The sequence below is a fragment of the Mastigoproctus giganteus genome, chromosome 3 (assembly GCF_048544385.1).
Source record: "Mastigoproctus giganteus isolate SK-2022 chromosome 3, ASM4854438v1, whole genome shotgun sequence".
In the NCBI taxonomy this organism is placed as follows: domain Eukaryota; kingdom Metazoa; phylum Arthropoda; class Arachnida; order Uropygi; family Thelyphonidae; genus Mastigoproctus; species Mastigoproctus giganteus.
In genome coordinates this window covers 48,807,071-48,821,377 of record NC_143577.1, presented here as the reverse complement: position 1 = coordinate 48,821,377, position 14,307 = coordinate 48,807,071, and the positions used below count along the sequence as shown (strand labels likewise).

The 14,307-nt window shown below is 38.3% G+C and overlaps 1 protein-coding gene across 1 annotated transcript in view; it reads right to left on the bottom strand.

The window, feature by feature from the left end:
• The window catches only part of Neurl4 (neuralized E3 ubiquitin protein ligase 4), a 636,447-nt gene that overhangs the window by 338,120 nt on the left and 284,020 nt on the right, over positions 1-14,307 (bottom strand). The window contains exon 13 of the mRNA XM_090369970.1: positions 5,804-5,953. Coding sequence (XP_090226096.1) covers positions 5,804-5,953 — 150 coding nt within the window. The remainder of the gene's footprint in view (positions 1-5,803; positions 5,954-14,307) is intronic.

The window sequence follows — 14,307 nt, the reverse complement described above, 5'->3', positions numbered from 1 at the left end:
CACAATAAAATCATGTGCCCTTCTCCCATATGTCTGCATACTGTACTGTACTGTAACTGATCTTTATGCATCACTTGGAAACTGTTGAAACAGTTTATTCTAAACAAGCAGAATTATTCAAGTGGTAAGCACATTTTAATGACTTAGTCACAGAAGAATGTCAGACTTATTAACAGAAGATTGAATTTATAATTGAGAGAGAGAGAGAATGTCCATAGTGTTAGGAGAAAGGCACCTCGAGTGGTTCCCCACATCTGCACCATGTGAACTCTGTGGAGACAAACAGTATCACTGTTAAAGCCAGAAAAAATGTCATGTGGTGTATGTGAAATATTGTGTTGGGTTCTGTTGTATGTCCTGGCTTTTGGCCATAGGGTCCCTGGTGGGTCCCCACGTTGTCCACACACCATTAGGAGGTAGCCAGGCTGCCTTTAATTCTCTGGCAGGTCTCCGCCAGGGTCACTTGAGCTTCCTGGACAGAGAGTCCAAGTAAAATATATATATATATATATATATAAAAAAAAAGGAAAATAAAAATAAAATTAAAAAAAAATAAATAATAATAATAAATAAATAAAATAAAATAAAAATAACAGACAATGCTCCATCAGGTGAAAGAAGGGAAAGGGAAGGGGTATGAAAGTATCCATGCAAGAGGGCATAGATGCGATTGCCATTTTGTTGGCATATATCAAAGTCTCTACTGATGATTTTCCATGCTGGGTTGTTCTGTTGTTGTCAGATCCAATTAAAAAGTCCATCCAGGAGACATCTGTAAGAAAGTCGTGTAGGTCACTAATCAGTCATTTTTCCGGTTTCAGTTGGGTTGTTCATGTTGTGATATCCTAAGTAGCATCCTTATAGATGTTATTTAGCACAGCAGGTCAGGCGCCTCCGTAGCCAGGTGGGAAGGAGCAGCAGTGTGTAGCACACGCTTCTTGATTAGACAGGGGTTCGAGCCCGTCACCACCAAATACGGAGGATGCGGGAAGGTCAGGGAATGACCACCGCATATCACAGAGCAATATGGCCTTAGTTGCTAATGCACCTAAAAACCAAATAACAAACAAACAAACAGCAGGTCAGTCAGTCCAGGTAAAGTCCTATCAGGAGATTAGGTCCTTTGACCAGGGGGTTGTCCATTGTGTAGAATTTGTCTTGCTAGTAGGTTATAGTTGCTTCACAAAGTCAGTGAGGGCAGTATATTCCTGGAAGCCATTGAGGAGGTAGTGTCCTTGATCTGTAGGGTGGTATTGGGTCTGGTGATCATAATGGAACAAAGATTTTCATAATGTGGGGACATTCATACATAAGATGGCGCCAAGATTCGGTATCTCCACAAGAGCATGCTGGATCCTCAATTATCCAAGGCATTGAGTTTGGCCTTTATAGGGCCGTGCCCAGTGAGTGAGTAGGAATGTTGCATAAACCTCTGGTGAAAACCATGAGGGAGGCTTAGGGTACATCTTGTTAATAGAAGGTAAAAATTTTCGGGTGACATCGCCTTTAGTAGAAGTTCACCATCTATGATGCCACTCCTGCTGCAGGTGAGTAGGGAGTCGCTGCTTTTCCTCTCTACATTCATTTGCTGGATCAGTTGTAAATTCCAAGGTGGTTTTATGTGATCCTTTGACCAGATGGTACAGCAGGCTGCATCTTACAATCTCCAGGTTGAAAGGGAGGGTGCCAGCCAGGACCTGCAAAGTATGAGTACTCACCGTGCAGCAGGCACTGGTGTAGATAAAGAGGATTGAGTGATGCATTGTGTGTAAGATCTTCCTGTTTGTGATGGTGATGGCTCTGGGAAACCAAACTTCCAAGGAATAGGTGATGATGGGAGGAAGACGGCTTTGTAATAGATGTTTGTTTGTTTGTTATTTGGTTTATAGGAGCATTAGCAACTAAGGCCATATTGCTCCGGGGATATGCGGTGGTCATTCCCTGACCTTTCCCCATCCTCCGTATTTGGTGGTCACGGGCTCAAACCCCGGTCTAATCAAGAAGCGTGTGCTACGCACTGCTGCTCCTGCCCACCTGGCTACGGACGCACCTTGTAATAGATGGATAGCATTCTTCAGTTTAAGCCCCAGTCATGACGGGCGACCCTGGCAACTAGACTGGAGTTCCTCCTGATCTTAGTTTTCAGGCATTGGAGGTGTGGTTTAAATGAGACAGAGAGAGAGAGAGAGAGAGAGAGAGAGAGAGAGAGAGAGAGATATTTGCATCCAGAATGACGCCCAAAAGTACTTAAGCTCTGTGAAAAATTTTACTTTGATTTGGGGTAGTCGTCTAATATCCAGCTTTCCTTTCAGAAGTAGTGAATTTGTCTTGGTCTTGGAGATTTACAAGCTGTGTGTGTGGTTGCCCAAGATTGTAGGATGAAAAGTGCATGGTTAGCCAGGGACTCCAGCCAGGCATGGGTATCAGCAGCCATGGTAATAATTAAATCATTCACATATGCTTGAGAATTAGCCTCCCTCAGGTCCATGGAGAGAAAGATAACATCCATAACAACATTCCATAATAGTGGGCCCAGAACCAACCCCTGCCGGCAGCCATGGAAGACATTTCTGCTCATTCTTTGGTACAGTGCACTCACCACAACTCTTCTGTTTGAAAGATAAGCCTTTAGGGTTTTGTAGAGATTTCTGGGAACCAGGGCTTTACGGAGTCTGCTCACGACACTCAACCAGAAGAGTGAGTCAATGCCCGACAAAGTCAACAGCAATTATAAGGAAGTATTTCTTGTCTGTATCCACCACCATGAAGAGTAGTTTCTGTAGAGCATCCATCGTGGAGCAGCCAGGTCTAAAGCTGAATCGGGTTGGTGAGGGCAGGCCAGCATTCTTGTAGTGCTGGGTTATTCTATTATGCAGCAGCCTTTCAAAAAGTTTACTTAGTACGGGCAACGGGATGATGGCCCGGTAAGACTCTGGGAGATCAGGTGGTTTATTGGAGTTCTTGAGTATAAGCTTTAAATTTGCAGATTTCCACTCATTCGGAAAAGTGCCTGCCTGGAGACAGGTATTAAATAACTTTAGAATGATGAGATGCAAAGCAGTCACTGCCTGTAGTTCCTCCAAATGGAAAGGCAGTTCCAGGTTTTGTATCTCATGACAGTCATTCTCCCTGCAGAGTTCCAGCTGTTCTGTCGTGGTCGGGATTACTGGTGGTTGAAAGGTCATATCCAGGATACTGTTAATACTTTCTTGCCATGAGGCAAGAAAGTTAAAAATATTCACCTTCCGGTGTTTTTGTGGAAAAGATCACTTCACCCCTGGGGAGTTTGTTGGTGGTAACTTTATATTCCACCCTCCAGGGGTCTTCATTACCAGCTGTAGAGACAAGGTCTTCCCAAGCTTGCTTCTTACAGGTCTGGATTTTTACGGTGTATCTGTTTCTAGCTTCTTTGTATATTTCATACAGAGCATTGATTTCTGGGATAGGCCAAGACTGTCTAACTCGCTGAAAAGTTTTCCGCTTTCTTATCACCTCTCTGCAAGCTGTTGAAGTTCTTGACACCACCAAGGGACAGCTCCAGGGGTTGGTTTCTTCCTCTTGATGGCAGCATCACATGCTTTAGTGATTATTTTGGTGATTTCTCGCTGAAGAATGAGTGGGTCGTGATTCTTTGTGTTCTCATCTACCATGGGCCCCATTACATTGAGCAGTTTTTGCTGGAACAGCTCCCAGTTTTTTGCTTTTTTGATTGCATATCTATTTAGGTTGGGAACAACCTAAATAGATATGCAATAGCTCTCCAGAGACAACAACCCTGAGGTTGGTTGTCTCTGGAGAGCTCTGTTCATTTGAAACGTAATCACCCTGTGGTCTGAGGTCATCCACTAGTCTTGCTGCATACATCCTGAGACGAATCCTGCAGTACATCTCGTGCTGAGAGTGACATCAATGGTTGCCTCCCACAGGTTATTACAGAAGGTAGGCAAACTGGTTAGGTCTGTTCAAGACTGAAAGTGGTGAGTTTTCAAGGAAGTTCTCAAACTGCTGTCTATTATTGGTGCCTTGTCTATCTGCTGTGGTACTATGCCATGTCAGAGTTCTGCAGTTAATGTCCGCTCCTATGATCAGCCTTTCGTTTGGCAGGATTTGAACAACATTCTGCAGGTATCTAATGGCAATGAGTATATCCTCGCCTGATTGGCTATATAGTGAAATGACATAAAAGCTTCCAAGCACACAGATGACGTGGACGTACACTGCCCAGGCCGTGCAAAGTTGGGAGATCGTGCTGGCTGTTATATCAGGGTTTCAAACCACAACTGCCACCCAAGACGTGTTGTCATCAACCTCAAATATCTTGTATCGTAGAGGGTAGCCCCAGATCAAGCTCCAGTGTGCATAAGGCTCCTGGAGAATAATAATTTCAGTACTGTCTTCGTCCGCACGGATCCTAACCTGATCAACCACTGCACATTGATTTGAGTTAACTTGATCATTGCAGTATTAAAATTTTTAAGGTGTACAGCAATCTATCTTAGTTTGGCAGAAGCTCTTGATTTTGCTATAAACTGGACACTTGTTGTCTCTGATGGAATGGGAGTGATCCGACTTTTACAATTAGCACAGATTGGGTCCTGTGATTTATTTATTTATTTATTTTTTTTATGAAAACCCCAAACATGAAAGGTATCAAAACCTATAGTACTTAGTACCGTGCATGGGTTGAAGGAGAAGTATGGGGGGAGAGGGATGCCGGAAACTTTGCTCTAGAGACTAAACATGGGTTTCACCACTTCAAGCCTCCAATAAGCAAAGTGGTGGTATTTCACCGGTTGATGAAAGTCATCTACCACATGAAGATTTTTGGGCAATTGTTAAAATTATGCCCTTTTTCCATGCAGTGGCCACAGGTGGGTGTTGCTTGTGAGCAGGTATATGTGAAGTATGGCTGAATCGGCAGCATTTGTAACATTTAGGGGCAACCACAAAAGAGAGAGAGAAAGAGAGCGCACAAATGTCTCATGAATTGATATAATGAATGTGCCACTTATGAGCTCCCTCCCTCCAGTTCCTTCCTTTTCTGTTTTAGCCTGCATAAAAACAATGTTTTGACTTCTTTTACAGGAATGAATCAAGTTATTGAGAAATAGCATTAAACACAGTTTGAGTTACAAGAATTTTAAATCATTATTCCTATGGAGGTTTTGGCAGGAGATTGCCAGAATTTGAGATATCAAGGACTTTGATTATCAAACATTCAAGTTATCTAAGATCTACTGTATTTAATTATGGATATTAAAATAATTAAAAAGCACAATGTAGCAAAATAAAAATAAGGCAAACTTAACATGTATAAAAGTGATTTTTTTCCAGTGAATTAATAGAAAAAAACAGGAAAGGGAAAAACAAAGAGGAAAAATAGATTCCAAACCATAAGAAAATTTTTAAGACTGCAAACTTCTTATTACTGAAGTTTGAGTAATTTAACTCTAAGTCAATCCCATCGGACAGAATTAAAATTCCTATTTTAGAAAATGAAGAATATAAGTTATCATTATTCAAAATAATGAATTTTCACTGTTTGTTACTCTAAAAATGAAATACAGGATAATGATTTTTAAGGCATTTCTCACAACATTAAATCCTAATTTGGTGGACTTTATAATTGAATATAAACTGAATATGTACAGTACATGTGAGATGGGAAAAAATGAGGAAGGGATGAGGGGAGAGAGAGAGAGAGAGAGAGTGAGAGAGAGAGAGAGAGAGAGAGAGAGAGAAAGAGAAAGTAAATGAGACAGACAATCAAACAAACAGATAAATACTGGTAGAAAGAATCAACCATTATTGCCTGCAGAAGCTGGAGCAACAACTTGTGAGCTTGGATGCAAGTAGGATTCAGGTGATATGGTGGAGGTGGTGGCATGATTTGAAGGACGAACAATGGAAACTTGTGCACATCTTCCATAAAGGTCAATTACAGCATATACACCTGAAAATTAGCCAAAAATAAGAATAATGCAACAAAATATGCTAAAAAAAGGCAGATGACTACTTATACTGTGCAGTGCACTACTAATGCCTATGCAAAACCAATATAACTCATAAAAAGTGCAATGTGCAAAACAAAACAAAATGATGTTCATAGTATTCTTTGTTTGGCAATGTTTAGTTCAAAAAAATAGTTTCACGACAAGCAAAACCATCAGACATTATTCTCAAGTAATTTAATTAAATTTCTACAATTTTCTCCTCTCTACAAATGAAAATAAAATTGCTCAGAAATTCTCTTTAAAATACTGTTACTATTTCTTCTTTTATCTAATTAACCTTACAAAAAACAAAATACCTGCATTAGAAAATGAAGAATATGAGTTACAACTGTTTAAGATAAAGAAGTTTCACTATATTTTATTCTAAACATGAAATATTTGATAATGACTTTCATGACATTTCTCAGACTCAAAGAATGAATGAAAATAGCAAGCTAACACAAGTGTACTCAACTGTAATGTATAGTTAAAAAGTGTATATGCTCTAATTACACTATTAAACAAGATATCTTTTTCTATAAAGGCCTCTGTTATAGTATTTTTTCTCTCTGATTATGAAAATGACTTCAAAATGTTTCTATAACTCCAGATATTTGAAAATTTTCATTTTATATTAAAAGCTGTACTTATGTGATAGTTGGAAATAAATTACAATTGCATTTGAAATTTTCATTTTCCTGATGACTGGCACTGCTTAGCAACCTTAATCCATGTAAAGGATGCAACTTTGTATAAAGTATGCAAGAGCCCTTTATAAAAATAAAATAAAAGGTAAAAAAAAAAAAAAAATATATATATATATATATATATACAGCGTGTCCCAGGAGGAAAGGTCAGGTCATTTTAAGCAAAAAAGTTCATATAAACACGTGCCCTATACCGAATGGTTTTCAAGATAGAGCTACTTTAATGTACATTTGTTTTGAAATTGGCACGCAATATTTTCCTTCCCTCCCATCAGACTGCACCAATTGATTGTTACTTGCCAGTTATCAGTTGATTGTTGTGACTGTAGAAGTGAATCAGACTGCGAGTGAACCAGTGAGTAGCGTCAGTTCTAATTGTAGAAGTGTTTGCTAAAAATGTCGCACATTTTTACTAATGCCGAATAAAATAAAAATAAATAAATTATCTGTTTATACTCTGGGACGACCAAACGGTCAGAGGAGTTCACAAGATAGACAAAATACAAGAAACAGCACTGTATTCAGCAGTCACAGGCTTGAACCCTGGTCACTCAAGGCACGTGTACTTATGCACCCGCCCGCCTGACCACTAGGCTATGGTGGCCTCATGCTGTATGTTTGCGGCTTCTGCAATGATAGTGCTCTGCTGCTGTTGAAGAATACCGCCGGCACTTTCCTACACATCGAATTCTGGATCGTAGAGTGTTTCCCAAAGTTTTCAACACATTGTGTGAAAGTGGTATGTTCACAGTGCTCATGTTTCATCTGAATGAGGAAGTCAAGAAAATGTGCAGTAACGGGAACACATTCTGAACATGGTTCAGCGTAGTCCTATAATTAGCACATAGAGATTTTCTGCACATCTCAGTGTTTCACGAACACATGTATGGCAGACACTACATGAAGAAAGCTTGTACCTATTTCACCCACAGCATGTACAAAATCTTCACATAGGGTACAGCGCCACGTCTTGAATTTTGTCACTGGTTAAATGACAATCGTGAAGTGCTTCCATCAATACTATTTACTGATGAAGCCATGTTTACCTGGAATGGAATCAACAACATACGTAACACCCACTGATGGTCGCACGAGAATCCACATAGTACAGTGGATACAAATTTCCAAGTTTGTTTCTCAATCAATGCGTGGTGCAGTATGATCGATAACCTGTTGATAGGTCCCATTATTTTAGAACATTGAATGACATTACACAATTACCTTCAATTTTTGCAAAATACATTAGGTGAACAACTAGAGGATGTTCCTTTGGCCACACGGTGTGCTATGTACTTTCAGCATGACGGGGTCCCTTCCCATTCTACCAGACGTGTGAAGCAACATCTGGATCGAATTTTCCCTAATCAGTGGATTGGTGGTGGTGCCATTAACTGGCCACCAAGATCTCCAGACCTAACCCCATTAGATTTTTGTTTATCGGGTTGGATGAAGAGTGAAGTGTACAGAAGAAAGGTGGATACAAGACATGATCTGCTAGCTCGCATAATGGACGCTGTTGCCCATATAAAGGAACATGAAGGTACACTTAGACAAGCAACACGCCATGTTCTCATGAGAGTAGAAAAGTGCACTGAAGTTGATGGTGGCATTTTTGAAAATTTATTATAAACTGTTCCAAATTTGTCACTTGAAAAATAAACATTCAAATGCCTCTATCTTGGAAACCATTTGGGATAGGGCACATGTTTATATGAACTTTTTTGCTTAAAATGACCTATCCTTTCACCTCCTGGAATATTGACCTTTCCTCCTGGGACACCCTGTATATAGATAAGTAGAGTATGAGTGGAGAAATGCTGACCACGTCCAATGTAGTAACAATGGAAAAAATTAAATAGGTACCTGTAAAATAAAAGTACGTTAAATAAAATAAAATACTACATATAGTACTTAATCTATAGATCTGATGATTTTAACTTCTTCATCAAGGACCAGCAGACAAAACCAAAGGAAATACAGCAAGAAGTAAGGCCTCTGTTTCTGATATGAAATATATGTAGCAAGAAGTAAAAAGTGAGCTGACGTATATATCATAGCCAATCTGACAGAGACCAGAGCTGACGTATATATCATAGCCAATCTGACAGAGACCAGAGCTGACATATATATCATAGCCAATCTGACAGAGACCAGAGCTGACGTATATATCATAGCCAATCTGACAGAGACCAAAACAGAAAGGAATAAAAACCAAATCAAATCTAAATAAAAATAAAAGTAAAAAGCAAAAATCAAGATAAAATGGTGAAGGTAAAGAAAGTCAACACAAGAATGACGAGAAATGTCGGATAACTTACGCGGAAAATTAGTTTCCCTATACGGCATTCTAGTGCTGCTCACTCAGTAAACAGACAGTAGGTGTTACCGGTCTGGAGCAAAGTCGAGAACAATATATTGATTGACAGGTAGGCGTGGCGAACGATGTGCTGATTGGTGCACAAACACAAGACACGATAACATCGGGTTAGCATCATTTTAGTAGCACTAATGGCAACTTGTCCTAATGAACACTTTCCATAATGGTGGAACACCTTCCTTTCCTTTAAAAATAAAAGTACTGTAATAAAAAAAAATATATATTTTGTTAATAAACAATTTATGCGCTAGTCGACATGATTCTAAAGAAAAAAGGTCAGGTTACCTCTACTTGAATCCCATGGGAGCTTGAACCCCTCCCAAAATAGAGGGGGTAACCTAACCTTTTTTCTTTAGAATCATGTCGACTAGCGCATAAATTGTTTATTAACAAAATATATATTTTTTTTATTACAGTACTTTTATTTTTAAAGACACTCGTGCAGATACACATGTATATCATAACGTCAATCAACACCTCAACAGCTTTTCACTATATATATATATATATATATATATATATATATATATATATATATATATATATATATATATATATAGAATCTTTCTTTCTTTTCTTATATTATTTCCTAACCTAATGTTTAAGGTTAGGTCACTAAATATAAGGAAACCGTTTCTGTTATTTCCTAACCTACCATTTAAGGTCAGGTTATGAAATATAACGAAAAATAAAGAAACCTTTTCCTTATTTTGTAACCAAACCTAAATCAACAGTATAGTAAAAACACTCATGAACTCCAAAAATCTACTTTTAATAATGAGAAAAAAACATAATGAAGAACATAAAAATGAACAGAACGAAATTTTATTAATTTAGTTTTCATCAAAAAATCAACTGACATTTTATTTTCCTTACAAATTTCTTCCATCTTTAAAAGATTCATCGCTACTATTACCTGTTTACCATTCATTACAAGACTATTATGCACCTTTCTTTACTCATAAGTACACATTATAATGCCAACCAATGACTACACAGTAGCTTGTTCTCTGTCGTGCCCACCACCAATCATTTCATCGTTTGCCACGCCTACCTGTCAATCAATATATCCTTCTCGATTTCGGCTCCAGACCAATAACACCTACCGAGCGAGCAGCGCTAGAGTCCGGTGTCAGGAAACTAATTTTCCGCGTAAGTTATCCGACGTTTCTCATTGTTCTTGTGTTGGCTTTCTTTACCTTAGCCGATAAAATTAAGTAAAATAAAAATTAAATTAAAATTAAATAATTACTTTTTACTTTTATTTTTATTAAAATTTGATTTGGTTTTTATTCCTTTCCATTTTGCTCTCTGTCGGATCGGCTATGATATACAGGGTGTCTCAAAAATATTGGTACAACATTTAGGGGAGGTAGGTAACATCTAAAGGAATGTGAATCGCATTGGAACCCATAACCGGAAAAGTCACCGTAAGTCGGTAGACGGCGCAGTAGTCGCCGCACGAAGAGCATGCATCGATATACGAACTGTGAGTTGGCAGACATGCACCTAGTGTATGGATTAGTACAGGGCAATGGACGAGCCGCTCAATGAATTTATGGAGAACACTTCCCAGACAGACATGTACCGGACCACTGGTACATGCGCGTGTGCATCAAAATTTGTGCGATTATGGGCCATTTAGAGATAACAGGAGTAGTGCGGGCAGACCACGTTCGACGCGAACTCCCGCCAGGGAAGGAAGTGTGATGAATGCCGTCCAGAATAATCCTACTACCAGCACACGTGCCATTGCCTCTGCCTTAGGAGTGTCTCGTTGCAGTGTACAGCGTGTCTGGCACGATGATTCCTTACACTCCTTTCATCTCCAAAGGGTTCAGTTACTGCTCCCCCAAGATCATCCTGCACATGTGGCTTTTGTGGCTTTTGGTTTCTCCAAGAAAGCGTTCAAGACTTGAATTTTTGAGCCTATGTTTTATTCACGGATGAGGCTTATTTCACTCGGGAAGGCTTATTCAATCAGCACAATGCTCATGTGTGGGCTCACGACAACCCACACGGTGTGCGCCCCCATGCAGCACAACATTGCTTTGCAATAAATGTGTGGGCAGGTATGGTCGGCGACTTCTTAGTCAGCCCATACCTGTTACCATCCCGCATGAACTCTGCTAAATATCAGATTTTCTTGAACAAGTTCTACCAGGGTTACTTGACGATGTTCCAGCAAATGTGAGACGCAACATTTGGTTTCAACATGACGGGGCACCTGCCCATTATGGAAGGTGTGTTCGTGACCATTTGAACAGGTGTTTTGGGCGTCGATGGATTGGCCGGGGTGGACCCGTTGCCTGGTCCCCACGCTCACCTGATCTATCGAGCCTTGATTTCTTTCTATGGGGGGGCCCTCAAATGTATCGTGTATGAATCGCCTGTGGAGATGGAAATGGATCTCCTGGCGAGACTCGTCTGCGCTGCTGCTACTGTCAAAGAAACTCCAGGTGTGTTTGACCGTGTCTGCCAATCCATGCTGCGGCGGTGTCACGCATGCATCGCATCTCATGGTGGAACTTTCGAGCATCTGTTGTAACATCATGAAATGCATCCATCTCATACTCCATTGTTAATATTATGTCAAATAAATGTTTGCCACTAATTACCGTCTTGTGTCATTTCTGCTTCTTGTGCCTCTGCTACTACTTTCCCGTGACGTTTCTGGTTATGGGTTCCTATGCGATTCACATTCCTTTAGATGTTACCTACCTCCCCTAAACATTTGTACCAATATTTTTGAGACACCCTGTATACGTCAGCTCACTTTTTACCTCTTACTACGTATATTTCATATCAAGAGGCCTTACTTCTTGCTGCATTTCCTTTGGTTTTGGCTGCTGACCCTTGATGAAGAAGTTAAAATCATCAGATCTGTAGCATTACATACTATTAGTAGTATTTTATTTTATTTACTTTTATTTTACAGGTACCTATTTAATTTTTTCCATTGTTACTACATTGGATGTGATCGGCATTTCTCCACTCATACTCTAATCTACATTTCATTATGGTCACTGGGTATTTCTGCTTTTACCAGCAGTGCCTCTGGTCCATAAACCATCCAAATATTTTAATTTATCATTCCTTTTAAAGCTGCTATTTTTCACTACAACTACTTGTTATTAATACCAATATATATATATCATTCTCGATTTTATTATTCCTCAATTATTGTGTTTCCATTAAACTTGCATCATAACACTGGAATTGATAAAGTTTGATCATGAAAAAAATAAAATAACAGGCTTAATTTCATTTTGGCATACTTTATACAAGGACATGGTCACTCACATAACTGATTTTCTCAAAAACAACAGATGAAGATATGCTAACAATATCAGTCTCTCTCTCTCCCTCTCTCTGGAATCCATTTGTTGATGTGCACTGGCTTCACTACATTTCCATAATGATGCCTTCCACTTCATGCAGTGAAACTAGGCTTTTAAAGCAATTAGTGGTGTACCTATGCATATATTATGACAATATGAAATTAAGAATGTTATTTTATTTTTTTATGATCAAAAAAGTAATGAAGCAAATCAATAAAGAAAAAATGCATTATTCATAGCTGTATCCATTATAGCATTACAATAAAGGATGGCATCAAAAAAGTCAACAGTTCTGAATTACTTCTTGCCTTTATGCAAAGTTATAAAATGTCATAACTTATAAAAGATTACACCTGTGTATAGAAATGAAATTGGCACACCTGTAAGAGGATCACTAAGAGTTATTAATGACCCTAAGCAACACTCATTACTGTGTAACACGTTGCAGCATACTGGGTAGCATGTTCTGACCAGTTATGTTACATTATAATATAAAAGGAAAAAGGCCCTGAGCACCGAGTATATTCATAATGAAATAATATTGTACCAACCAGCAAACTGTTTAAAGATAAATAACTTTAATCTGAGAATTTCAATTACATATATATATAAAATAGAAATTAAAAACTAAGAATTGTATAAATAAAATCACTAAAATCTGTATACAACAAACTAAAATAAAATTACTCACCAGACCTTGCAAATCCAGTGTGGCAGAAAGTGGCAATGCATTGTTTCTTGTCACGTTGTAAAATAATGGCCTCCATAACAGGATGCATATGAATTCCACCATTACGATTAATGGTGAAGCCCACTGCAGCTATATGGAAGGCTTCCATCCACAAGAGACGGCAGGAGTTGTGAAGGCAGTCTAATACCTCAACACTGGTACATGGATTATAATTAAGATGTCTTTCATTCCAAAAGTGATACAAATGGCTGAGCTAGTAACGCTGACTGGCCATCATGTTTCTTATTTTGAGTTGACAAAGAGGCACAATGCCTTGAAAGCTTCTCATAAGATTTTATATTGGTTTTGTTTATTTTAGTTCATTGTCTATATAATATCAGTGTAGATACACCATAGACAACTCTTAAAGAAAAAACTACGATAGTAATGTAAAGGGCATCGCTTCATATGTATCTCATATTGTGCTTATCCTTCACAATATTATATAGATAATCTTAAACTCTTAAAATATTATGCCTAGTAGCATTTAGTTTCATTTTAATATTATCATGTACACATTCTGACATCTCTCGTAATGTCGGATTAACTTCACAACTGGGTTGTCATGTTTGCAATACCAGGGTACCTGCCCACCCACTGATGAAAGGCCAACAAGCCTTGAAACGATGCCGTCTAAGTGGTGCCCACTGAAAACAAGTAACAATAGTTTTCTCTATTAGTGAAGCATCACTTATTCGAAGTAGTGCAATACATGGTAACTCGTGAAGGATGAGCACAATATGAGATACAGATGAAATGATGCCCTTTACACTACTATTGTAGTTTTTAATTTAAGAGTTGTCTATGGTATATCTACACTGATATTATATAGATAATCTTAAACTCTTAAAATATTATACCTAGTAGCATTTAGTTTCATTTTAGTTAATTGTATACAGTTTTTAGTGTTTTTATTTATACAATTCTCAGTTTTTAATTTTTATATTTTATACGTATATGTAATTAAAATTTTCAGAGTAAAGTTATTTATTTTGAAACAGTTTGTTGGTTGGTACAATATTATTTCATTATAATATAAATAACATTAAGCCATGAACTGTACCAGTACTGTGTTAGTTCTAGTTCTACATGTGCAATTAATGATTGGTATTTGAATACAACTAGAGGTGAACTGTTTCTGTGTGTTTCTATAATTCAT